The sequence below is a fragment of the Bos taurus genome, chromosome 24, assembly GCF_002263795.3.
Source record: "Bos taurus isolate L1 Dominette 01449 registration number 42190680 breed Hereford chromosome 24, ARS-UCD2.0, whole genome shotgun sequence".
NCBI classification, from domain to species: Eukaryota; Metazoa; Chordata; class Mammalia; order Artiodactyla; family Bovidae; genus Bos; species Bos taurus.
In genome coordinates this window covers 34447944-34473828 of record NC_037351.1, presented here as the reverse complement: position 1 = coordinate 34473828, position 25885 = coordinate 34447944, and the positions used below count along the sequence as shown (strand labels likewise).

General features: G+C 35.8%; 1 protein-coding gene, 1 long non-coding RNA gene and 2 other non-coding genes across 4 annotated transcripts in view; 1 reads left to right on the top strand and 3 right to left on the bottom strand.

Moving 5' to 3' along the window:
- The window catches only part of MIB1 (MIB E3 ubiquitin protein ligase 1), a 90409-nt gene that overhangs the window by 40417 nt on the left and 24107 nt on the right, over positions 1-25885 (top strand). Inside the window, exons 10-12 of the mRNA NM_001206030.1 lie at positions 2301-2408; positions 11583-11780; positions 12878-13029. Coding sequence (NP_001192959.1) covers positions 2301-2408; positions 11583-11780; positions 12878-13029 — 458 coding nt within the window. The remainder of the gene's footprint in view (positions 1-2300; positions 2409-11582; positions 11781-12877; positions 13030-25885) is intronic.
- LOC113633884 (uncharacterized) lies at positions 16845-22770 on the bottom strand. Its single transcript, NR_159952.1, has 3 exons — positions 22688-22770; positions 21985-22150; positions 16845-20824 (listed from the first exon to the last, which is right to left on the bottom strand). It is a non-coding gene; the product is annotated as an uncharacterized lncRNA (long non-coding RNA).
- On the bottom strand, positions 17052-17138 carry MIR133A-2 (microRNA mir-133a-2). Its single transcript, NR_030801.1, has one exon. It is a non-coding gene; the product is annotated as a microRNA mir-133a-2 (primary transcript).
- MIR1-2 (microRNA mir-1-2) lies at positions 20373-20457 on the bottom strand. Its single transcript, NR_030986.1, has one exon. It is a non-coding gene; the product is annotated as a microRNA mir-1-2 (primary transcript).

Below are 25885 nucleotides of genomic sequence, written 5' to 3'. Positions count from 1 at the left end.
ATGTCTCTGCTTTTGAATATGCCATCTAGGTTGGTCATAACTTTCCTTCCAAGGAGTAAGTGTCTTTTAATTTCATGGCTGCAGTCACCATCTGTAGTGATTTTGGTGTTCATAATTGTTCTTAAAAAAAAAAACAAAAAAAAAAAACACCTGAGATGTAATTTACATATGGTGAAATACATGGATCAGTCAGTTTTGACAAATGCATACACCTACATAATCCACAGCCCTATTGAGATGTAGAACACTTCCATTGTTCCAAAGGGTTCACTTGTTTCTGTTAACCCCAGGACATAATCTAAACACTTTTGTTTTCATTTGTTAGTAATCTGTATTGTTATTATTAATTCTTCTCCAGAATTCTCTCTTAACTGTGTAATCTCTTAAGACATTTAGCACATCAGATTATGTATGTGTTTCATCTGAGAGAGATTTCTCTCAGTGCCTCTGACGGGGTCCATCTGAAATGTCTCTTACTCATCATCCTCCAGGTTCCTTTCCCCTCTCTCCTGTGCTAGATTTCTTGTTTTCTTTATCCTCTGTCCCTCTGTCTCTAATTTTATTCTGTTTTTTGTGAAGTATGGCTTTCAGTAGCTTCTTCAGAAAAAGGGTGATGAGAAATACACCTTCAGTATATAACTTTTTTAACCTTACAGTTAAATTTTAGATGGGAGGAGAATTCAAGTTTAGATACCATTTTCCTTCAGAATAATTCCATTTTCTTCCAGCATTCAGAGTTGCCCTCTGATTCCTCATCCTTCATGTGAGCTGTTATATGTTTTCAAGCATGAAGATCTCTTTTTTCACCAGTGTCTGAACTTGTACAGTGTTGTGGATCTATCTTCATCCGTTGCTTTTAATGTTTGATCTTTTTATCCTGGAAATCATGTCTTTCATATAGGGAAATTTTAGAAAAGTTTTTAATTTTGGATTTTAGTTTTAGAGCAGTTTTAGGTTTTATAAACTGTAATTGAAAGATATAGCGATTTTCCATCTGTTCTGTTTGTTGAGATTGTTTTTGCTCTGTTGTATTACCTTTGCTTCTTTGTTAAAAATCACTTGACTGTATTTATGAGAGGCTGTTCCTGGGCTTCCTGTTCTTTTCCTTTCTTCCGTTGGTTTATTCTTCGGCCGGTACCACACTGTCGTGACTACCGTAGCTCTGTAGTATGCCTTGGAGTCAGGCGCCACACTGTCGTGACTACCGTAGCTCTGTAGTATGCCCCGGAGTCAGGCAGTGTCAGTCCCCCAGCTTTGTCGCTCTCCTTTATTACTGGGTTGACTGTTCTGGGCCTTTTGCCTTTCCATATAAACTTCCATCCAGTAACTTGCTGGGATTTTGATAGTGATTATGTTGAATCTGTGGATCAAGTTGGGAAGAACTGACATCTTGACATTATTGAGTCTTCTTATCCACGAACATGCAGTATTGCTCCATCTATTTAGTTCCTTAATTTCATTTATCAGAGTTCTGTACTATTCCTCATGTACATTTTATACACATTTTGCTAGAGTTATGCCTAAGTGCTTAATTTTAGGGGGTGATAATGTAAATGGTATTGTGTTTTTACTTGCATTTCCTTGTTTTATTAGTAATATTGAACATCTTTTTTATGTTCATGTCACCCATTTGAAATGTCTTCTTCAGAAAAAATGTCCATTTTTCCATGTTGCATTTCCATATCCATTTACACAACACCTGAAGTGAAGAAATGGATGTTACTGCTTTATAGTAGAACAGTTGTAGAACAGGAATTGGATATTGCTGCTTTATAGTAGAGCAGTTGAACAGTTGTGTATAGCTGCCCTGGTAGCTCATTTACGTACCCTTTGTGGTAGTTTGGTTACCATTGACATTTGGCTGTATTTGTTGAATTTATTTATACTATACTAGACAGTATCTTTTCTAAAAGTCTTCCATTCACCTCATTACTTTTTTTTTTCATTGAAACAGACTCTGAGGTTTAATAATAATTAAAGTAGACACATATTTAAAATAAATGTAACTTCCCTTTGTCCCTCCTTCCCTCTCAACCTTTTCTGTTTTCAACTTTGCAGATTGGCTAAAAGTTCTTCCATAACTCTTTTAACAGTGGAACTCTCAGAGTGCCTGAATCCCTCCCTAACTTAGAAATGTGATACAGATTACGTTTCTGGTGATCTGTATCAGGAAATACAGAACACTAACCTAAATTGTTCTCATAGGATCATTCAGTTTGTTGGGTTTAAACCTACACCATGTGTATGTATTGGCTCTTCCCTTTTTGTGACATTCCTTCATCCTTTCTTTTTGTGTTTAGGTGAACGGACAGTGTGCTGGTCACACAGCTATGCAAGCTGCTAGTCAGAATGGACATGTTGACATTTTGAAGTTACTTTTGAAGCAAAATGTGGATGTAGAAGCAGAGGTAATTAAGTTTTAAAAATATTTAAGTAAAAATTAATGTCCTAGAAATGGTCCTTCTGTATCATTGAGATGGATTCTTTTTCATGTTGAAATTTAATATTAACTCAAGGCTCTTCTGATTAAAAGGAAAAAAATTTGAGAAAAGACAACGTGAAGCATTTTGTGTTTTTCTGTGATCTCTTGATATTCTAGGCATAACCCTAAGTGAAGAAGGTTGAGTTTCCTTTTGCTTTCATAGGACTACTGTGCTGTTGAGAGCTCAGCGGTATTTACCCATGACTCATATTGGGGAAATTGAGGAAAGAGGAATATAAATCACATGGGGCAAGATTTTCCCTGATCTATGACACACAGAGGGCTTTCCTTGTTTTTTTGTTTTTTCACTAGGGAACCAGTAAATTAGAATTTGTTTAGTCTTACTGCTTCTTAACCTTAATATGGGTTTTAAAAGATTTTACAGTGTGTGTTTATCACACTATGTGTGTATATGTGCTTAATTTAATGTAGAACATGTTCTTATTAAAGGAGAAATTAATGATTCTTACTGGCATTGAAATTTCATTGGCTGGTGTGGGCAGAGGGCTTCCCTTGTTGCAGTTAACTATAACTACATCACTTAAAAATATATTAGAATTGTATTTGTTTTAGTCTAATGCAGAATTATTTAGGAATAAGCCAAATTCTATCAAATTCAAACTGGGCAAAATGTTGCAATTTTGTCCAAATGACACTCCCATCTGAGGAAGCTATTTAATAAGGATTTCAATGTTAGAGGGCAAAATTTGTGAATCAGCCTGGTTTTACTAATTATAAAAATTTAAAGACATGTTTGAAAATAGAAGTCTTACATTCTTTTTGCCTTTTTCCCCCAGATATGTATATCTTGAGTTGCTGAATAGCTACTAAAGAACCAGTGGTATTTTAGGTCATCCTTGGTGTTAGCATTTTCTTTTGCCTAGAGCTTGAGTTTTACATTAGCATATTAGACATTTGTAAACTATACACTAGTTTTATTACTGTGATGTATTTCTAAGTGAGATTATATAATTTGACTTTGCGTTTACAGAGTAACTTTAAGTCACATCTATCTTGGTTGTCAATTTAGGAGCCCAGTATGTGTTATAAGGATTTTTTTTTTTTGGTGATGCAAGAGAGACTTAGTATCATGTAATATTTTGTAAATATTACATTTTGAACATCCCATTTTTTAATGAATCCAGAAACTACAAACTAAAATATTACAACCCTTCTGACTTTTTTTTGGCCATGCCTTGCAGCATATTAAAAAGCAGACATATTACTTTGCCAACAAAGGTCCGTCTAGTCAAGGCTTTGACTGTGTGGATCACAATAAACTGTGGAAAATTCTGAAAGAGATGGGAATACCAGACCACCTGACGTGCCTCTTGAGAAATCTGTATGCAGGTCAGGAAGCAACAGTTAGAATTGGACATGGAACAACAGACTGGTTCCAAGTAGGAAAAGGAGTACGTCAAGGCTGTACATTGTCACCCTGCTTATTTAACTTATATGCAGAGTACATCATGAGAAACACTGGACTGGAAGAAGCACAAGCTGGAATCAAGATTGCCAGGAGAAATGTCAATAACCTCAGATATGCAGATGACACCATCCTTATGGCAGAAAGTGAAGAGGAACTAAAAAGCCTCTTGATGAAGGTGAAAGTGGAGAGTGAAAAAGTTGGCTTAAAGCTCAACATTCAGAAAACGAAGATCATGGCATCTGGTCCCATCACTTCATGGGAAATAGATGGAGAAACAGTGGAAACAGTGTCAGACTATATTTTTGGGCTCCAAAATCACTGCAGATGGTGACTGCAGCCATGAAATTAAAAGACACTTACTCCTTGGAAGGAAAGTTATGACCAACCTAGATAGCATATTGAAAAGCAGAGACATTACTTTGCCAACAAAGGTCCGTCTAGTCAAGGCTATGGTTTTTCCTGTGGTCATGTATAGATGTGAGAGTTGGACTGTGAAGAAGGCTGAGCACTGAAGAATTGATGCTTTTGAACTGTGGTGTTGGAGAAGACTCTTGAGAGTCCCTTGGACTGCAAGGAGATCCAACCAGTCCATTCTGAAGGAGATCAGCCCTGGGATTTCTTTGGAAGGAATGATGCTAAAGCTGAAAGTCCAGTACTTTGGCCACGTCATGCGAAGAGTTGACTCATTGGAAAAGACTCTGATGCTGGTAGGGATCGGGGGCAGGAGGAGAAGGGGACGACAGAGGATGAGATGGCTGGATGGCATCACTGACTCGATGGACATGAGTCTGAGTGAACTCCGGGAGTTGGTGATGGACAGGGAGGCCTGGCGTGCTGCGATTCATGGGGTCGCAAAGAGTCGGACACGACTGAGCGACTGAACTGAACTGAACTGAACTGAACTGAGTCAAGGCTATGGTTTTTCCAGTGGTCATGTATAGATGTGAGAGTTGGACTGTGAAGAAAGCTGAGCGCTGAAGAATTGATGGTTTTGGACTGTGGTGCTGGAGAAGACTCTTGAGAGTCCCTTGGACTGCAAGGAGATCCAACCAGTCCATCCTAAAGGAGACCAGTCCTGGGTGTTCATTGGAAGGACTGATGCTGAAGCTGAAACTCCAGTACTTAGGCCACCTCATGCAAGAGTTGACTTGTTGGAAAAGACCCTGATGCTGGGAGGGATGGGGGCAGGAGGAAAAGGGGACGACAAAGAATGAGATGGCTGGATGGCATCACTGACTTGATGGATGTGAGTTTGGGTAAACTCTGGGAGTTGGTGATGGACAGGGTGGCCTGGCGTGCTGCAATTCATGGGTTCACAAAGAGTTGGACACGACTGAGCGACTGAACTGAACTGAACTGCAGCTTGCAGGGTCTTAGTTTCCGGAACAGGGATTGAACCTGGGCAATGGCAGTGAAAGTGCTGAGTAATGACCACTAGACCACCAAGGAATTCCCCAGACTTTTCTGATTAAAGAAAATCAGCTGAGAGGCTTTAAAAATCAAAAAAAATTTTACCTGATTTTTAAAAAAAGCTATACTTTGTGATTCAGCATTACTAAACCTTACAAAGTGAGACTATCCATAAATGTGTGTTTCTAAAGACTTGTTCACATGAGAGGTTGTGTAGAGTAGGGCTGCGGCTAGGGGGCTGGAAATGAAGTTGGCACTATTTTTCAAGAATAGGGTTTTTTTTTTCTTTTTTAATTGAGCTCAAATAAGCAAAACAGTTATTACTCTCCATGTAAGATTGGAGTTGGAGTGAGGCCAGTAGTTTGTAAATAACATCATTCAATTTGGAAACTCCATCTGTTAGTAAACAGATATGTGTGGCCTTCTACCATACTGCCTCTTTTATTTCCATTCTGAGCATTTTCTGTTATAAAAACCATTGTAGGAAGATGTAATTTGTAGAGATAGTGTGAAAAAGGGGTAATTACACATCTGATTAAGTTAATAACACAGTTTCCCAGTGGGTAAAGGGAAAACTACATTCAAAAATTGGGTTGAAATATAAATCATTGCCTAAGACTAAAGCAAAAGTTCAGCAAAGTTTCATATTTCTAGAATGTAAGATTCAACATTGTAATAAATAGCAATATAATTTACTTAAAACAGTGGTTCTTAATTGGAGGGCATTTCTGTCCCACAGGGGACATCTTGTGGGCACATTTTTGACTGTCCCAACTGTTTGGTGGGGAGCAAGGGACTGACAGGCGTGTAATGGATAGAAACTGAGGCTGCTACTAAACATCCTTGAATGTACAGGGCAGTTCCCACAGCAAAGAATTATCCAGTGCAAAATGTCAGCAATGCTGATTGGAAATCCTGGTTTAAAAGAGAGAGAAAATAGTTAGTTTTTCAAATGCACTTAAAATTGTGATTCATCATTTATAAATTAATCGATCTGTTTGTAAATTTATTATTGGAAATTTAAAACATTTGTAAAAATAGAATAGTTTAATGAATCCTGTGTACTCATTATTCCACTTGAGTTATTTTTTCTGGCCAAGTCTGTCTTATCAGTACCCTCTTAACTCTCATTTCCTCCACTGAATTATTTTGAAGCAAATCCAGATATCATATTATTTCATCGGTAAATAGTTTTAGTATGTATCCTAGAAGATAAGTGCTCTTCTCTTAAAACCTTTATTATACCTTTAACACACCTAGACACAATAATTTAACAATGATTTTTAAAAAATGCAGTTTTATTAAAAGCTTTCAAGTTAGCTGAAGAATAAAGAGAATAATATATTTTGTTCTCTGGGAATCTCATTCTGCATCCTTTAATTTTATTCTTCTACATCAGGAAGTGAGCTCAGGATAGTATAGCTCACAGATTGCAATCTATAGCCCAAAGGCCAGGTCCAGCCCTTCATTTCTTTTTAAAAGTATTATTGGAACACAACACACTCATTTATTTATTTTATAGTGTAGTCTGCTGTTGTGCTCCAGCTGCAAAACTGAGTGGTTGTGTAGTTGTGACAAGAGATCATGTAGCTTATAAAACTTATATTTACTTTCTGGCCCTTCACAGAAAAGTTTGCTGGCCCATAATATAGATGACTATTTCGGATTTTTTAGTTGATTTAAGCTGTTAGAAAGCTAAATTATTTGCTTTATATTATACCTTTCAAATATGTGATTAGGTTATATTTTTTCCCTATTTCTTTTTCTAAGGGAAAACTCAGAGCTATTTTGGAAAGTTGGTTGTCTCCATGTATGACCTACTGAATACAGTAGGGTTACATTCTGTTTATGTGTAGGTAAAGGCACCGAGGACTGTGGGATTTTAGGTATGTCGATTTGGGTGAGCTCATTTTTTCATCCTCCAGGGACTCAGTATTTTTTTTTTTCCTACTGATGAATATAATGAGTAAAGGTGTGGAGGATTGAATGGAAACCCAGTTTTAAAAAGTGAATTCTTTATAATAAGTTTTTCAAATATAGTACAAATATATACTGATGATATCAGCAAATTTTAAATGGTTTTATTGTTTAAGATTAATGAAAGCTCTTTTCAATGGAGAATATTAATAGGGAATACTACTAGACTTTTGTCAAAAAACCCAAGTTTGAATGGTATTGTTGCTGTCTAAAATAATATTTGGGCAAAAAGTTTAATTGGTTTAACCTTCTGTTTCCTCATCTATGATAATAATTTGAAGGGGTGGAGAGTGAGTAAGGGAAACAATTAAGATACCACTTATAATATAGAACACAATGGAAATTTAAGGTTTCATTATTATCTGTGTTCTTATTAAACATTTCTCTCCAACTAGAGAAAGTTTGGAGAAGGAAATGGCAACCCAATCCAGTGTTCTTGCCTGGAGAATCCCATGGACAGAGGAGCCTGGTGTAGGCTACAGTCCGTGGGGTTGCAAAAAGCCAGACAATGACTGACTGACTTCACTTTCACTTTTCTTTTCAGTGAAAGCTAGCAATTTCTCAAAAACAACGAACAAATCACAGATGCTAATTCTATGTGATTCTGTTTATCTGGTTAATGAAAACAAAACTGTAGAAACATTGTATTTAACTGTAATCTGCAAAGGAACTGGCAAGTAGACTTTAAGACTACTCAATTCGAGGAAATTCTTTTTTGGAAAACAAATCAGGACTCAGAATAATAATCTCCAGAATGGCTCTAGGAATTAGCATACATGGTTCCTAGGGATCCATGTTAGTTCAGGTTGTGGCTAGAGGCTTTTCCACTTCCCTTTCCCTGCACACTCCCCTTACCCCAAAATACTGATAGTTAAAACCATGAAAAGATCTGATTTATTAATAGAAGACCCAGGAAACAGTCCTTAAGGTGCCTTTTGCAGGAAGGCAGAGTGCAATCTGAGATTGCCCAAACAAAAAAGGTCAGATTTTTAAAGGGGCCATATCATACTTTTATAGTCCTCTCTTATCAGCACTTTTATTTAGTTGCACAGGTTGGGTCTTAAAAATCGTCATTGATTCCTCTTTTTCCCCTGTACTCCTTATTTGGAATATCACTAAATCCCGTTGGCTCTGTGAAATTTACCCAGAATTCACGCAACTTTCATCCTTCCTGCTGCCACTGTGTTGTCTCCTCGCACTTCTCCCCAGATGTCTTCAGGGCCTTTCTCACTTCTCAGCTATTTACTCACACCTTCCCTGGGAGGGGTCATCGCTTGGCTGTCTTGTCTTTCTTCCCTGCTATCTTTTCTCCTTGGCATTTCCTCCTACCAAACATTTACATTTTATTTACATATTTCATTTTTAATGTTCTCTTTACCCCACTAGAATGGCAACTGAGGACAGGAGTTTTGTCTTGCCTGTTGTTTTATCTCTGTGTCCATCACAGCACTGAGTTCATAGTGGGCACCTAGTCCATGATTACTGAATGAATGAAAGAACACAGCAGAATGTACCATGTCCACATAGTCTGTTTAGGTTTAAGTATGATCAGGATATCAGCGTCTTGATTAATTGAATAAGTTTTATAGAAAATAAGATAAGGTGCAATGTTACTTATGAAATTTGAGAATAATAAAGTAGTTGACATAATTTGCTAAAAATAAATTAGAAATTAGAGTTAAACTAATTTTGTGTGAGGCAGGGACAGTTTCATAAGAGAAGAGTTGCCTGAACTGAGTTTTAAAGAATGTGTGTTTTCAAGCCAATAACATAATGAACAAGAGCATTTGAAGTCTGAGAGCAGCACGTGAACATCTGGGCTCAAGTCAGTTGGTTAAGTTAGTTTTATGTGTGAGGGAAGATGGCAGCAGATGAGTCTGGAATGGTCCACAGAAGTAGGCTTCAAAGAGGTTTGTTCTTTATAGAGTTACATGAAATAATTTTAAAGATAAATTTTGTGTTTTATAAAGAAAATTCTGTTTTTTGTATGAAGAATAGATTGAAGTAAGAAGGCTGGATGAGCTATGGCAGTAGGTCAGGTGAATGAGAATGCAAGCAGGCCTGAATCACTTAGATGTAGGATTGGACAAGAGAGAACAGAGCCTAACTGAAGAGTGAAAGCCATCGAACTTGGTGCTTGCTTGTAGGGGTTCAGCAAAAGGAAGTAGATGAGCCTTGACTGATAGGTCCTGAATGTGCTGACTGTGGTTTTATCAGCCAGCAGAGGGGAGGGTGGAACAAGAGCAGGTTTTAGAGGTTGGGAGGAAACGAAGTGGGGGAAGAGGGTGGAAAGGACCAATATCAGTGTTAGATTAAATTGGGGCCCCTTTGCAAGTCTCTTTAGATCACCTTTTGGAAGTGAGCTGTTGTGCTGGGCCTCAACAGCTTGTTTGGTGGCAGTATCAGAGACGGAATAAAGGTCTTGTTGTTTGAAGCCTTTTGAAATACTTAAGATAAATTCGGAAGAAAGCAACAAAACCTGGAAGCTACAGTCTTTGTGGAAGTGAGGTTTTCTCATTTAGAATCAAAATCTGGAAATTAATTGTTTTCTAGTGCGTGTATGTATTTTCCAAAATCTTTACATTTTCCTTATGTATTTCCCTTTGACATATATATTTGGGTTTTAATTTTTTAGGTATTATTTTTTTTGAACATAAGCAAATTGTTGTTGGAACCTGCATTAAAGTGTTTTTGTAGCAGTTCTCTAACAGTCATTAATATATAGTACATTTCATAAATAGTTCCTATCTTTATTCAGTGAGTGTCAGTGGATGTTCTCATTTCTAATGGAAGGAGTACCACTAGATAGGCTTAAAAATTATAACAGAAAATGAATCTAGACTGGAAGTGAGGAAGATCTTAAATCTAAGATTATGAAATACTGAAATGTGTTACTAGAGAAGTTAACAATATACACACACAAACATAATTTTTTTTTTTTTTTAAGAAGCTTGTTTTTCCCTGGAATTTTAGATACAATACTGCTGAGAGGCACACGAGTTCAGTCCTTACTCTTTCCTGTAGTGGTTTGCTAGTTCCTTTTGGCTTAAGGTTGAGAAGTAACAAAGACTCCTAACCTTGTTCTGCTGGAATATTAGTAGAGGAGAATTTCTGAATTGTGGTTTCTTGGCCTTTTAAGAATGATTGTCAAGCCATTGTGGACTCCTGTTTGAGCAGTTTTACTTTTAGCATCTATTTGAAAAAATACGCAAAGACCAAAAACTTATTTTGAATTCAGCAACTGTCGTATTCGTTTTAAATGTATTTAACCATGGTGATATTTATCTGCATTATCTTTGTAAACTAGTTCAGAAGCCCAAGTGCAATATGGATTTTCAAACCACTTGCCAAAACTATAGAGTCTCCCAGGGGCTATCATGGGTTGGAGAAAGTCTGAGAGTCTGCTTACTTGAGTGTTAATATTTGAGATGTGTATGGAATAAAGCAGTACCCTTATAATATCCTTTTCCATCTGCATCTAACAGTGAGACCCTTTTTGGTATGGACTATGTATATTATCTTTATGGTTCAGTACAAGCATTTTTTTTTTTTTTTTTAGTACAAGCATATTTTTAAAAAAGCAGTCTCTTATATTTGAGAAACATTTAAGTAATTGGGTCCTTTTCTATCTTTCATCTTCTCAGAAATATGCTAACATTAGGTGAGGCATACCTACTGGATCCCTCTGAAATAGTTTTGGTGGTTTGGATGTATAGGATTATACTTGTTTGTGTTTCATTTTTATCTTTAGATGAAGTGTTTAATAATTTTTTTCTGTTCTTGAATATATAGAAAAGTGTATGCTCATCAGCTAGAGATAACCAGTGTTAACATGAGGATGTATTTCTCCCCCTTAAAGCTGGTTGAGATCACACTGTTCGGCATTCTTCCTTCTTTTTTTTTAATTACTCAACTGTTAGTATAATTTCTGTGTTATTAAGAAGTCTGTGTAAGATTTTTTTGATGAAAAAACTTCATATATAGTTGTGATCTAACATTTTTCTAATGTTGGCTTACCATCATGGGTGGTAATTTAGGAGTACTGAAGAATCAGACTACTTCTGATGTAACTGTTGGTCTAATACATGTGTGCATGATATAATGATCCAGGTCATAATTTATCTTTGGAGCTAATCACTTGTCAAATGAATTTCTAGTTATCTTGTTGGCTCCACTCTGTTTCCTTTTCTTACATTAATCTGGTTCTTGATGAATTATAGTAGCGTCACTTTTTTTTTTTCTTTCTGCAACATTCACTGACTGAGACTTAATGCTGCTGTTTAGGATAAAGATGGCGATAGAGCAGTTCACCATGCCGCTTTTGGAGATGAAGGAGCTGTTATAGAAGTGCTGCACCGGGGCAGTGCTGATCTGAATGCTAGAAACAAGCGCAGGCAGACACCGCTTCATATTGCTGTCAATAAAGGTCACCTTCAGGTGGTGAAGACGTTACTGGACTTTGGCTGTCATCCCAGTCTTCAGGTAAAACCATTAAAGAATTATATTTGTGCAGGTATTTCCAGGATTCTTTTAAATGGCCATACTAGTTTGTGTGGCAAGCATTCCTTTGTTATCAGTCCTTTCTGTATGATCAGTCATAGTGAATGATTCCAAAGGTATGCTGCTGCTGCTAAGTCACTTCAGTCGTGTCTGACTCTGTGCGACCCCGTAGATGGCAGCCCACCAGGCTCCCCCGTCCCTGGGATTCTCCAGGCAAGAACACTGGAGTGGGTTGCCATTTACTTCTCCAATGCATGAAGGTGAAAAGTGAAAGTGAAGTCGCTCAGTTGTGTCCGACTTTTAGCGATCCCATGGACTGCAGCCTATTAGGCTCCTCTGCCCGTGGGATTTTCCAGGCAAGAGTACTGGAGTGGGGTGCCATAGCATGCCATAAAATTGGCAGCTATTCCTTCTTAGAAAAGCCTTTGTTAAGAAAGTGTCAGTAAATTGATTTTGTATGGGGGGAGTTGGTGATGGGGACTTGTAAAAATATCAGCTAGGAGTTGATTTAACTTTATTGATCATGACAGTGAGCTTCAGCAATTCATAATAGTTACTTCAGAGGAGTCTAAATTATTTTAATTGTAGCTTAGTTTATGTTAGATTGTTGGTCTAGTCCTTGATCTAGTCTTGGAAGATTTTCTGATTTAGAAAATATATATGGAGTTTTAGGATTGATTTTATAGTAGGTATGGAATTTTAGGGTGTAACTGTTAATGGTAGGAGTGTGGTATAGCAGCCCATTGTAAGCTAATGAGTTGGGTGGGGGTTAGCTTTTCTATCTCATTAAAATTTTAATTGTATTTGAGGATACGTCCTTGCTTTATTTTTTATTTTCTTTGGAAAACTGTAGCATGTTTATTGTATTGTCCATCTAGATTGACTAGAGATTTCTTTACTATAGTGAGGCTAGTATTTCTTGCCTGCATTTTGAAATTTAACACACAGCATGTTTTATTACTGGTTGTTGGATATGGCTTCTGTTTTTCTTTGCTTAGTAGATCATTATAAGAATTAACTTTACATATAATAATTGAAGAAGAGCTAATGACATCTCTTAAAACTTTGAAAAAATAAAGGATTCTGAAGGCGATACTCCTCTTCATGATGCAATAAGTAAGAAACGTGATGACATCCTGGCAGTTCTTCTAGAAGCTGGAGCAGATGTTACCATCACGAACAACAATGGGTTTAATGCTCTACATCATGCTGCACTGAGAGGAAACCCCAGGTAAAGATGTCACCTTTTACTGTTTCCTATGCAATTTAAAAATAGTTTTCTGTTGTGGGCTCTCTTTTTCTGATGCTTATAAGGAAGTGATTTTGGCTTATTTTAATATTTTAAATCATTTTAAAATCTGAGGAAATTATGTCTTCATTAAAATAGATTAGTTTTATATGTTTTTTTTTGTTAAACTAATACAAGTATCATGAAAGGACTATTTAAATATATGTTAAATATGGGTATAAAATATCAGGAAGACTTGCTTGTATTCTAAAGGTTTAATTAAAATGCATTCCACCTGGAGATTTATGTGTCTTCAAGATCATTCTTAGGCATCCTCTTACCAAAACCTCATGTTATCTGTTTTTTTTTTTTCTTTATTCCAAATTGTCTATTTACATGGTAATTATTTTTTTTAAACTTTTGACTAAAACACTTTTAAGTTACCTAATTTTTTATTGATAATATAATTAACTATAAACTTCTAGTACAGATGTCTTCTAACCATTGTTAGGTAATAGGTAGTCTACTGAAAAAAGTGCTTGTTGGTGAAGTTTGAGAAAGACTTTTGGGAAGTCATAAAATTCATAAAGGATCTGCAGAGTCTCACAGAAAAGAAAAATGCTTAGCTTTGCTTAACGTAGAACTTTCTGTAAATGAATTTTTTGGAACAATTTTACCTTGAGAAGCATTTTGGAAAATTCTGGAGAATTCCCCTGGGATCTAATGGTTAGTACTCTGTGCTCTAACTGCTAAGGGCCTGGGTTCAGCTTCTGGTTGGGGAACTACCTCGTGGCGAGGCCCCCAAATAATAATTATAATAATAGTAACAATAATAATAAATAAACTTTAAAAAAAGAAAATCCTTCATTAGGTGTCTTGTGTTTATAGTTGAATCAAGCTACGTGTATTGACTGAGGAAGATGTTTACTTGGAAGTTTATTTTGATAATTTAAAAATTTTAAATTAAAAAATTTGAGATGTAATTGACATATGATACTATATTAATGTCCCTTGTGGCTCAGCTAGTAAAGAATGCACCTGCAATGTGGGAGACCTGGGTTCGATCCCTAGGTTGGGAAGATCCCCTGGAGAAGGTAACGGCTACCCACTCCAGTACTCTGGCCTAGAGGATTCCATGGACTGTGTAGTCCATGGGGTCGCAAAGAGTCGGACAAGACTAAGTGACCTTCATTCACTTCACTTTATTATATTAATATCATGTGTTAAAAATAGTGATTTGATATTTGTATATATTGTGAAGTGATTGCCACAATATGTCTAGTTAACATCCATCACCATGCATAGTTCTGAATTTTTTTCTTATGATAAGAAGTTTTAAGATTAGCTCAGCAGCTTTCAGATATACAATTCAATATTATTAACTGTAGACACCATGATTTCTTATTCTTTGGTTCCCTATTGCATTTTTACATCATGTTTCCTTTTACAATAATTTTTTGCTGGTTTTTTTTTTAGCTTCTTAAGATCACCACTAGAGGGTGAGCACAGAGAACAAAAGGAGTTTATTCAAGTTGACTATTGGTACTGTAACAATAGGTATATAATCTAGGATGAAATAAATGGCCATATTTTAGGTTATGTCTTGATTTGTTTTTTTCAAATTACAATATTTGAATACTTCAAATATTTAATGTTGACACTGTAAAGGAGAGAAAATAGTATTATCTGTTCCCTGCCTTTTAAATAAAAGGTGGTGATGACAGATTTACCACATGCAAGTAGTTAACATGCATTATCTCATTTAATCCCTTGAACAGCTTTTTGAAGCAGGAAGCAGGTGTTAATATCCTAATTTTATAGATGAAGAATATGAGGCTTATAAAGAAATGAAGTTTTTCAATACTTGTATTCAAGATCATGCAGCTGCCTAGTGGAACAGCTGGTACTTGAGCATGGTCTATTTGACTTTAGAATCATTTGATCTTAGCTGCCTTATATTATTTCCTCTGTATTTTGGGCTGTGAGGTAAGGCTGGAACACATGGACAGTGAATGATTTAACCAAGGGTATACCAATACATCAAGCTGACTTGTGTGTCATGAGCCTGTCTTTTAAGTTTATAGCCCACTAATTAAAATCTCTCTGCCCACCTTGACCTTCAGCTATACTGTACTACTCTCTCTCCCTAAAAGTTTCTGCTCTTTTCCTTCACTGATTAAGCACTTTCTTTCTTTAAGATCCCCTTAACCGACTTTCTCCCTGAAGTCTTAGATTTCATCTTTGAAATTATTTTCTGTTTGCTCTATACTTCCTTGTTCTGTGTTCTTGTTTTCTGCAGTTATCTTCTTTGTGCTGTCCCTTAGTATGTGCATTTTTATGTTTCTTTCTGTTAAAATTTTGGGCACAAATATTTGTGTGTCTCCCATAATGCCTTGACTATAGGTGAGGACTCAATACATGTTAGTCTTCATTTGACAAGACAGTGTTAGATATCACAAGAGTATATAATCAATTAAAATAAAAATTCTGTAGAGAAATTGTCAGGAGTTCATACAGAGCAAGTATTTCAAGTTAGAATTGGCAAAAAGATTTTCTTGGGGGAATTTAATTTAGGTTATATAATATTTTTAAGTTGTAAAGTTTAAGGTAGATTAAAAACTAAAGTGTTTAGTAGGAGATGAGTAACTTTTAAATATTTTGAATTGTTTAACTTTATTGAGCACATTGAGAGCAGGCTAGTATATTTAATAATGTTAAACCAAGGAGGGGGAAAAAATACTACTTCTGTTTCTTTAATTCCTGAGAACTCCTCCAACCAGATAATTGGTGTCAGGTGACATAAAAAAGGAGAAAAAAATAAACACTTTCATTCTACAACAAAGTGGTGCTTTAGTTAAAGGTATATGACTTTTAATTCCTATTTGCTCAAGACATTTTATGCAGTTGTAACTGTAGATTGCCAGATAAAGGATGATTTTAATTGAACATGAAAGAGTATGAGAAGATGATGCAAGTTATTTATTTGTTGTAATTGTAAGCTGGGTTATGTTGAGTTTTTTTTTATATCAGATTTCTTATTCTTAAAATTTTTGACTTTTCTTTCCTGGTACTAACCAGTGATGTCGTAAGACAAAAGAAACCACTGAAACTCAGAATTAAGAGAAAAAAGGTCTTCTCATTTTACAACTGAGGAAACAGGTTTGGAGAGTTGAAATATCTATATAAGTAAAAGGTAGCAATGCTTAGTATTTTGTTCCTTTTTTGAGGATTAAAGTCTTTTGGTTCAGTATCAGAAGAATTACATACTTACTATTTAAGTCTGTCTGCCAAATGCTCTGCAGTGTCATTGTCTCCTTTTCCACCTTACCTATCAATGTTCTGATAAATAGCAGTCAATTAATTGCTAATCATATGAAAGGTAGTGACTCAGCATTTCTGCAGTTTTGTTTTATATAATGTTATGAAGTGAAGTGAACGTCACTCACTTGTGTTCGACTCTTTGTGACCCCACGGACTATCCAGTCCATGGAATTCTCCAGGCCAGAATACTGGAGTGGGTAGCTTTTCCCTTCTCCAGGGGATCTTCCCAACCCAGTCAAACCCAAGTCTCCCTCGTTGTAGGCAGATTCTTTACCAGCTGAGCCACCAGGGAAACCCATATAATGTTACGCCTTTCTTTAATTTAAAATAGTGCATGTCCACACTGTGGCATTCCTGTTAGGGTTTCAGGTGACCTTCTCAGATATTTTCTTCCTTTGAAAGAAGTTTTGGTTTTTTTAAAATTTTGTGGCACAGTCTGCATTTCAATATCATTTCATTTCTGAAGGACAAGAAATTTAATACAGAGACCATAAATGAATAAAATAATTTTATTTGAAAGCCTTATATCATTCACACAGTTTTTCACCAAACTGTTTATTAACATCATATACTATTATAGCTCTTTCAAGTAGAATTAACAGTTACAAATTATTTGATTTAAACCATAATCTGAATAAGTAAGTTGAAATCAGTTGACATGTGATTAATAATGATAAATGAAAACGCTGGCTGTCCTGTAGTAATCAATGCATAGCTACAGCTGGTTGAAGGGGACCAAATCCATTGAAGAGGCGATTTGGTTCCATTTTACCAGCTCTAGCAAAGCATTGCCGTGCTGCTAGCTGGGGACCTAAAACAGCTGAAATTTTTTTATTTGTAAAATTATGATTATGGTCCTTCCTCAAATGTTGAGAATCTCGTATCAGTGTTTCAGCCATGGATTGTAAAACTATTTTCTGAAGGCACTTTTCGTGTTTCCCACTCCAGTCGTGCAGAAGTCTTTACCCTTTAGCACGTTGGTAGTGCATTAAGGAGTTATCAATGTACATCTTTATTTTTAACACCTTTGCTGAATTCTTAAATATAGACAGTGACCTATTTCAAAACCAGCACCATTTAAAAAGAGCATATAGACCTTGATGTGTATCAGAGTAATGTTTTCTGTTTATCTTTGAGCAGTAAACCAAATAAGCAGGTGAAATAGGTTAGGGAAAAATACTGCTAGTCAGTCACACTTTCCTACCGCCACTTCTTTTTTTAGCATAATTCTTAAGGACTAACAAACAGCAAGTTGCTGACGGCGGGGAGGGATGAATGGCCTTAAGAAAAGTACCTCTGGTACCCTTTGGTTTATAAATAGATCACACGTGTATTCAGTGTATTGCTTAGACTTGTGTTGAAGGAACTGCCATGCATGATAGCTTATTTTTCTTTCTTTTTGCTTATGTAGTGTCCCTAACCATAGGTTAATAATTGAACTCTTTTAAAAGTCTAGTTCCTTGACTGAATTCTCTGTCATTTCGGGTACAGATTGCCTGGTTACTTCTCATTATCTGCTTAATAATACATTGTGGTTAGCAATAATCATGAATTTGAGTATGGAAATTATCGTTAAAACTCAGTACAGCAAGTTTTTGTTAAAAGGGAATTGCAATATTGAGAAGGGGTGTCTTCTGAAAATACCTTTTTAAAACTTTTAAAATAACTTTTTAATAACTTTTAAAAACTTTGAACAGTTATAGTTTGCCTGTAAGGTAAGTGCTCTCACTGAAATATAAACAGTAAAGAAATAGTTACGTGTTTTGAACCAAACTGGGAGAAGGTCAACACTAATTCAGGCAATATTCAAACACTTCTCGTATTAAGTATATCCCGCATCTGTTGGCTGAAGGGTATCATGCTGCTGGTGAAATTAATGTAACTACAATTATTTCCATCATTTATTCTAATAGAAAAGAAACAGGTGTTAAATTGCCTGGACTTAAGTGCTGAAGATAGCAATAAAACTGACTTCTATTTTTACTAGTTCTATGGGAGCTGTTTAGCAGATCCAGTTGCTCAAGTGTGCTTTGGATGGCAGTTCAGTTTCATATACTGGCCATATCGGGGCAAGAGAGGCCGGGGGAAAAAAAATAGTACAGCATTTGATAATGTCAGCATCTGTTATCCCTGTCAGAGAGACAGTTGAAATGTTTGAGTTACAACAGTGTCAGCAGATGCCCAGAGTTTAATATGTACTCAGTTAAAAATGAACAGCTGATCTAAGTGATAGATGTGACATTTTAGAGTGATTGAAAATACTCTTAGATATGTTAAGTTTAACTTGCAAGCGCTAGGATCAGTGTATAATTATACTTTTTCAAATGAATAATAGATACTGTCATTTTCTAAGGTTTGTAAGCTCTTAATATTGTAGCAACAAGATTCTTAGTTGCTGGAATGTTTTAAAATAATTATTAAAAACTTTTATACCCATAGAATGGTGAATATAATTGCTTATTATAAAGCGTAGATATAGTAATACCCTTTGAGTAGTTTCATAGAGGAACCTCTATTTTTGAGGTGTATATTGTCAGTTTTTAATGTTTAGGGCGTGTGTAGTTAAACTTAATGAATGGAATATGAAGCTTTGCCATCCTTTTTGTGGATAATCAGGATGAAGGTCTATTCTTGAGTGAGTTAAGCTTTGAACTGATTTTTTTTTCTTTGAAAATGTAAAATTTTAAAATTAATGAACTTTTGTAATTTACAATAAATATTCTATAACTTCTATGCTTGTATGTAAGTCATTCTCTCCTTTTTAATCTGATTAAATGAACATCACCTTTTGACAATTATCTAGTTGTCTTATTAAACAAAATTAACAATTCATGGATAACCTTATAGCCATTTCTACTCAACTGTGACAAAAAATTTAGACATGTGATGACATATGTCTGAATACTCTAATCAAAAGAAATGATTAGAATATATGAATATTAATATTTATTTTCTAAATCTATTATAGTAGCTTAAAATAGATACTAATAAATTGTTGCTAAGAGCTTTATCATTTATAATATTTATCAATATAAGTATATATTGTACAAAATAAATTTTACATAAAATACAAAATGTATTTTAATATCTCTAGCATACTATAAATGGTAGGCTATCATGTTTATAAAAAATTGAATTGTATTTGCCTAGTACCAATAAAAGATGGTTATTCTTTCTGGATACATTGGTTTCATGATTGTAGTGTTTCATTTTATGTGCCCTCTTTGGAGAAAGCAAATTCAAGGATAGTATAGGTAATAAATTAATTTATTTTAATATTTGGCAGTCTGTGGCCAGTGTGCCCTATTGATTTATACCTATTTCCCAGAATTTTATCATTTTTCTTGAATAAATTGTATGTCTTGATTTAAACTAAGTACTTACATAGCATTGAAAGTGGAAACTGGATTAGGGAGAAGGACAGGGACCACTTTTTTTTCTTTGAGAGTAGAATTTTACTTGAAAGATAGTCTTTTAAAATTATAACTATGTCTGTAGCTTTGAGAAAGAAAACTTAAAACACCAAAACTTGCTCAGGAATTCTTACAATATTGTTAAATTATAATTACATTGTTAATTATACTTATTCTTCATAAAGAATAGCTGTTGAAATGCAAATGAAGTCAGCTTTTGTTAAATGTCAGCCCTTCTAATATGATACATTTAAATTAAAATTAAATTGTGGAGACAGAAAATGGGTCATGTGTATCATTTTTTTGTACTAGTATCGCTGTTTTCTCTTTTGTATTCAAATTTTAATCATGTGAGTACTTAATTTAAAAATGTAGAATGTCTTATGCTTTAAACTTAAAGGATTTAAAAGGAATTCCATGTTAATTTTAAATCTACTTCAGAAGAACTTTTTTCCTCATGAAATATAAATCAGCAACATTTAGTTTCCATCTGAAAGAAATAGGTACATTTTCTGGTGTTAGTAATGCCAAAGGTCATCTCTTTGATAGGTTAATTTAACATACGAAGGTCATTGACATAGCTGCAGTCTAGTTTCCTCTTGGTGGTTTATTGCCTACCAAAAATACATACTTCTTTACATTCCATAGCATTGTATGTTCATATGGGTACATAAAGAAGTATGTACTCTGAGTAGGTATTACTAAGTTGTTAGCTGTAAAAACATGAAATGTTTTATTTTCCCATTTTTTAGTAAAACTTTCAGCTTACTGATGGAGAGCAGTGGTAGATTGTTTGCAGAGAATATCAAAGACTAAACTTTATAACATTTACCTGAGGCATGGCATTAGTGCTGTTTATGGTTCCTTGTTCTTGGTGGACATACACTTCTAAACGTTGACCAGTCATCTGTTGAACTTTGTCCTGGTTTGGTTCTTTTTGAGAGAGATCCATTGAATCAGTGGGGATTTACAGAGTGTATTTCAGAAATTGGTAAGATCAGCCTAGTGTTTCTTCATAGTCTTCAGAGCAAATTTCTTCTTATTTTGTAGTTTGCTTCTAGAACCTACAAGTAGACAATAATTAATTTGGTGCATGTACTTTTTACCAGCAAGATATCTTATTAAAGACTTAATAATTAACCAATTAGTACTACTTCTGATGTTGATTCTAAACTTGAAAAAACAGGGAGAAAAACTGGATCTTTTTAGAGTATGAATGAACTGAATTTTTTTTAATGATAATTTTTTTTGTTAGTTTTGTTTTTAAGGTCACAGATAAGAACTCATGATCATTTGAAAACCTCTGTGTTGTTCCTTTGTTATTAGTTACTTACCTGAGTTTTGCAGTTTGGTGATCCTGTCTGGGTTAAATATAAATTTAGATAAAAGAATTAATATCTAATTTTGGTGAGTTGAGTGGTTCTGATACTTTGATTTTTTTTTTTTTTGGTCAATATGAAGGATAAGTACCAGAACAATCAAGTTTTCCAAAGTCACACTTAAAAGAACTGGAAGGTATTGGCTACTGAGCAGTTGGGTTTTAACTTGATCGTTTAGCATGAAAACAAATTATAGTTGGTGAGTTGCCTTTTATTATTGTGGCATTAAGAAGTTAATTTATAAGAAGACCATAAGAAAATTTCAGATCTGAGAGAGGAGGGGGTGTAAAAGACACGGAAAGTAGAATTCCTGCAGCCCGTTGTAAGAAGTGAGTGTAGCTCACAGAGAGCAGAGGACCACGTAGCGGGAGATGGCCCAGTACTACAGCAGTTTCAGCAACGCAGCATTTGAATTTCACCATCCGTATTCTGGTTTAATTTTGTGCCCAGCTATCAGAGGAAGCATTAAAAAGCATTTTGTGATCTCCAAGTTTCTTGGTTGACTAAACCTTGAAAGAGTTAATAGTTTTTAAAAGATAGTATGCTCTGAAGGCAGGTGGCCATTTCCTAGGGATACAGAATCACCACTTAATCTGAAACAGTAAAGACTGACTCTTTAAAAATGTAAAAGACAGGAATGGACTTGTACAGGTTTGACATTGAATCATCTGTCATGATATTTGAACAGCATTCCTTTTTACACTGCATAAGGTCTCTGCTTGAACTGTGAAACGGCTTTGCCCAGGTAGAATTTAACAATAAAAGCATGTATTGAGTCGATAATAGGTAAGCATGCAGAAAACCATAAGCCTTCATTAAAGTACTGTCCTGTGGTGCTGTGTTACCTGTGAGCTTAGTGTCATGAGCAGGGAGAGAGAGAATGACCCAGAGAGTCACGCCAGCAGCAGCCATCTCATCTTGATCGGCTCTTCACTCTATTTGCTGAATCAGCGCTTCTTTTCATGAGCCGGGGGAAGTAAAGGGGAAGTGTCAGTGAACACAGGACCTCACCTTTTAAGATAAATTTGAAAAACAAGTGAACAAACAAAGTATATCAGCCATCTTTTCCCTCTCCCTTTCCTTATGCTTAAGGGAAAAAAAAAACATTTCAATAAAATTGAGTCAGCATTGGCCATTTGATTTGGAATGTCCTGTTACTGGTGTTGAATGGATATGAGTACCTTGTCTCTGGTGTATAGAAAGTGAAGCAACGGGGAAAGGTTGCTTCAACGGCCAAGAAAATGCACCTCACTAATTGCTCAGATGGAATGCTTCAGAAATGGGGAAAAAGGTGTAGAGGAGGTTACTTTTACAAACTAAAAAAGACACACACACACACACACACACACAAACCCAGCAAAAACCAAAACACACCTCACTCCCCCCCACCAAATAACTGTAAACATTCACCCTGTTTCCTTTGCCCACCAGAGGACATTGGGGTCTTCTGACTTCTCAGGAAATAATTCTGCATCTTTCTTGCTGTGGAATTTTTGTTTGTTTGTTTTTAGTTGCCAGGATTAGATGGTAGATCTGTATTGACGCTACCTTGTCAAATCCAGAGGTCAAGTCTGCAAGCAAGGTCGGGACTTCCACATGGTCACTACAGAGGTTAACTTATATTCTTCCCTCAGTGGCCACAGGCTGAACTGTTCAGCTTTATAGGCAGCTAAGCATTTGAAACATGCACTCCCAGGCAAACAGGCTCTCTTGTGCCTCTCTCTTCCCTGACCATATTTAGTCAACCATAGCAAAAAATAGTCTCTCAGCTGTCGATTGTCGATCCAAAAGCTGAGGAAGCCTCTATCTTGCTTTCTGCCTATTGATTGTTCATCCTGCGGTCCAAACACTGCCTTGCCATTTGTCCTGCATTTTTTTTTTTTTTTCAAAGCACTGCCAAATAAAGCGGTCTCTCATGTTTCCACTTACACATCCCAGATTTATACTGAGCTTGCGCTGAGGCTAGGAAAGCCTGATGCGGCTGCCACTATACTTAGAAGCACTGCAGCGAAAAAAGGAAAGAGAAAAAATATTACCCTGGCTAGTAGCAAGACAGGCTTTGGACAGATATGGAACAAGTAAAGTCGCTGTGCTGCCAAAATATATTTCATAACCTGTTTTTTTAAATCAGTAAACAAAAAAATCAGGGTAATGATATTTTACATAGCTCAAGGCCTGAAGGGATTTTGTAGTGTTACCTTTAGAGCTCGTTGTTGCTATACATTCTTTTTAAATTTAATAAATAATAATTGAATGGAAAAATATGTAGAAAGAGTAAGTAGAACCAATATATTGAAGGTGAAGAGATCACTCAGGAGGAAAGGAGGAATGTGTAAATGAAATCTTGGAAGTGCTACTTAAAACTTTTAAATTAAAAAAAAACTTTTAATTCAGTGTCACTTTTAATAAATTTTTTAGTAGTGCTTAGGTGAGAAACAGGGTCTGGAATGCTTTTTAGTAATTGTGTTACTTTTCTATTGAAACTTTGTAGTTATATAACTGTTATAATGCATTAATTAAATTCTACTTTATTTTCAAATGTGAAGTGGTTTTTTCCTCCTTTCTACATTGCTGTTCCACTTTACTTTTCTGAGATAGCATTTAGGCATGATCATTTCACACTTTATTACAGACTCAAAATAGTCACTAACCTTTCTGTAATTTCTTGTTGCTGTTCAGTCATAAAGTCCCTGACCCAGGGATCGAACCCGTTGTCTCCTGTATTGCAGATGAATTCTTTACTGCTGAGCCACCAGGGAAGCCCTTCTGTAACTTTGTCACATAACACATGTTATAGGGGAAAAATACTTTTGTTCTAAACTTTAATAGCATATCACCATAAATTTTAATATTGAGGTTTGTTTTTTAACCAAGGAGAAAAAAAAATTTAACATCAAATTCCGCAAACCTATGGCGGTACAATTTAAGATCTAACAAACCTAAGAATGCCTAGGAAAAACCAACTATACCTTGTTCTTAATTCATATATAGTCTCTTAAGTATTGATTCAGTTCAGTTCAGTTGTTCAGTCATGTGTGACTCTGCGACCCCATGGACTGCAACACGCCAGGCTTCCCTGTCCATCACCAACTCCCGGAGTTTATTCAAACTTATGTCCACTGAGTCGGTGGTGCCATCCAACCATCTCATCCTCTGTTGTCCCCTTCTCCTGCCTTCAATCTTTCTCATATCAGGGTCTTTTCCAATGAGTCAGTTCTTTGCAGGAGGTATCCAAAGTATTGGAGTTTCAGCTTGAGCATCAGTCCTTCCAGTGAATATTCAGGACTGATTTCCTTTAGGATGGACTGGTTGGATCTCCTTGCAGTCCAGGGGTCTCTCAAGAGTCTTCTCCAACACCACAGTTCAGAAGCATCAATTCTTCAGCAGCCAGCTTTCTTTATAGTCCAACTCTCATATCCATCGATTCAGTTAAGAACCAAAAAGAACTGTTAACAGTTTTCTGAGCTCATTCTCCTACAAGGGAAATTTGTCCTTGACATCCTTTTTGTCTTTAGCATTTTTTATAACATAGCAGTTTAATTATTTCTGAATGGCTGTTTTAAAACAGTGACATAAAGCATGCTTCTAGATACTGAAGTAATTTTAGACACATTGTGAGAAGATGATGCATCTCAGAGTACAAGATAGGTCAATTTGAAGACTTTTAAACTACCTCATATTTCCTGACCATTTTGTAGCAGTCAAAGTCCTCCTTTCCCACCTCTCAAGCAAGCACTTACATAGTGTATGAAAGGACAGGCACTTTTCTAAGGCCTTTAAAATCCCCATAACAGTCCTACGAAATAGGACTTGTGATTCTTTACACATTTTATAGATGAGGAAACTGAGGCATAGAAGGCAAGTACCCTGCTCACGTCACCAGCCCTTTTGTTTGCTGGTACCAGAATGTGAGCCCAGGTGGTTTGGCTTCAGACTTAGATATTTACCCCTGTGCCTGTCGCTGCTGTGGTTGATAATAATGCAAGCAGTTAGGGCCTGGACTCTAGGGGACTGGAACCTGTACCAGGAATGTGGCATATTGAGCATTCTTGGCCCCAGTATGCTGAGAAAAATGACCGTTTGTTTGATTGTTTCTTCCTTTGTTTCATTCAAGTAAACTTTGAGCACCTCATACTAGGTGCACACAGAGGGAAGAAAGATGAGTAGAATGGCGTCCCTGGCTTACAGTGCGGAAGAGATCCTTTTAGTTGTCCTGTTTTAAGAATGATCGAATCCTCCTGCAGCCTGTATTGTCATTGCATATCTGTCATTTTGAGCTAATTTCTGCTGCATTACCAAATTCCTAGTAAATGAATTCAAGCTAAATTAATGAACCTTTTAATTACAGTATCTGTCAAAAAAAAGTTTGTGGGGAACAAAATTAAGCACACCAAAAAAATTAAAATGTAACATTTGAGTCATGTCTGTGTATCCCTTTAAATAGATGAAAGAAAATAAAAACTGTCCATATTCATTTGCTAGAATGATTATTACAGATAGCATTCTTGTCTCCATCCATTTAGATAGGGGTGGGTGTGTATTGAATAAAGATGTGTTCAAACTGTTACATATTAACTTGCTCTTAGCATGGCCTACAGAACTTCTGCCTGAGATTTATCAACTTTCTTAGCAGGTTCCTTTATGGATTCTGTACTAACATGCTTAAATTATATTTGAGGGATTGTTCAATATTCAGAATTTATTGAACCCCTAATATGTGCTATTATCTCAATGTCTTTTTTACAT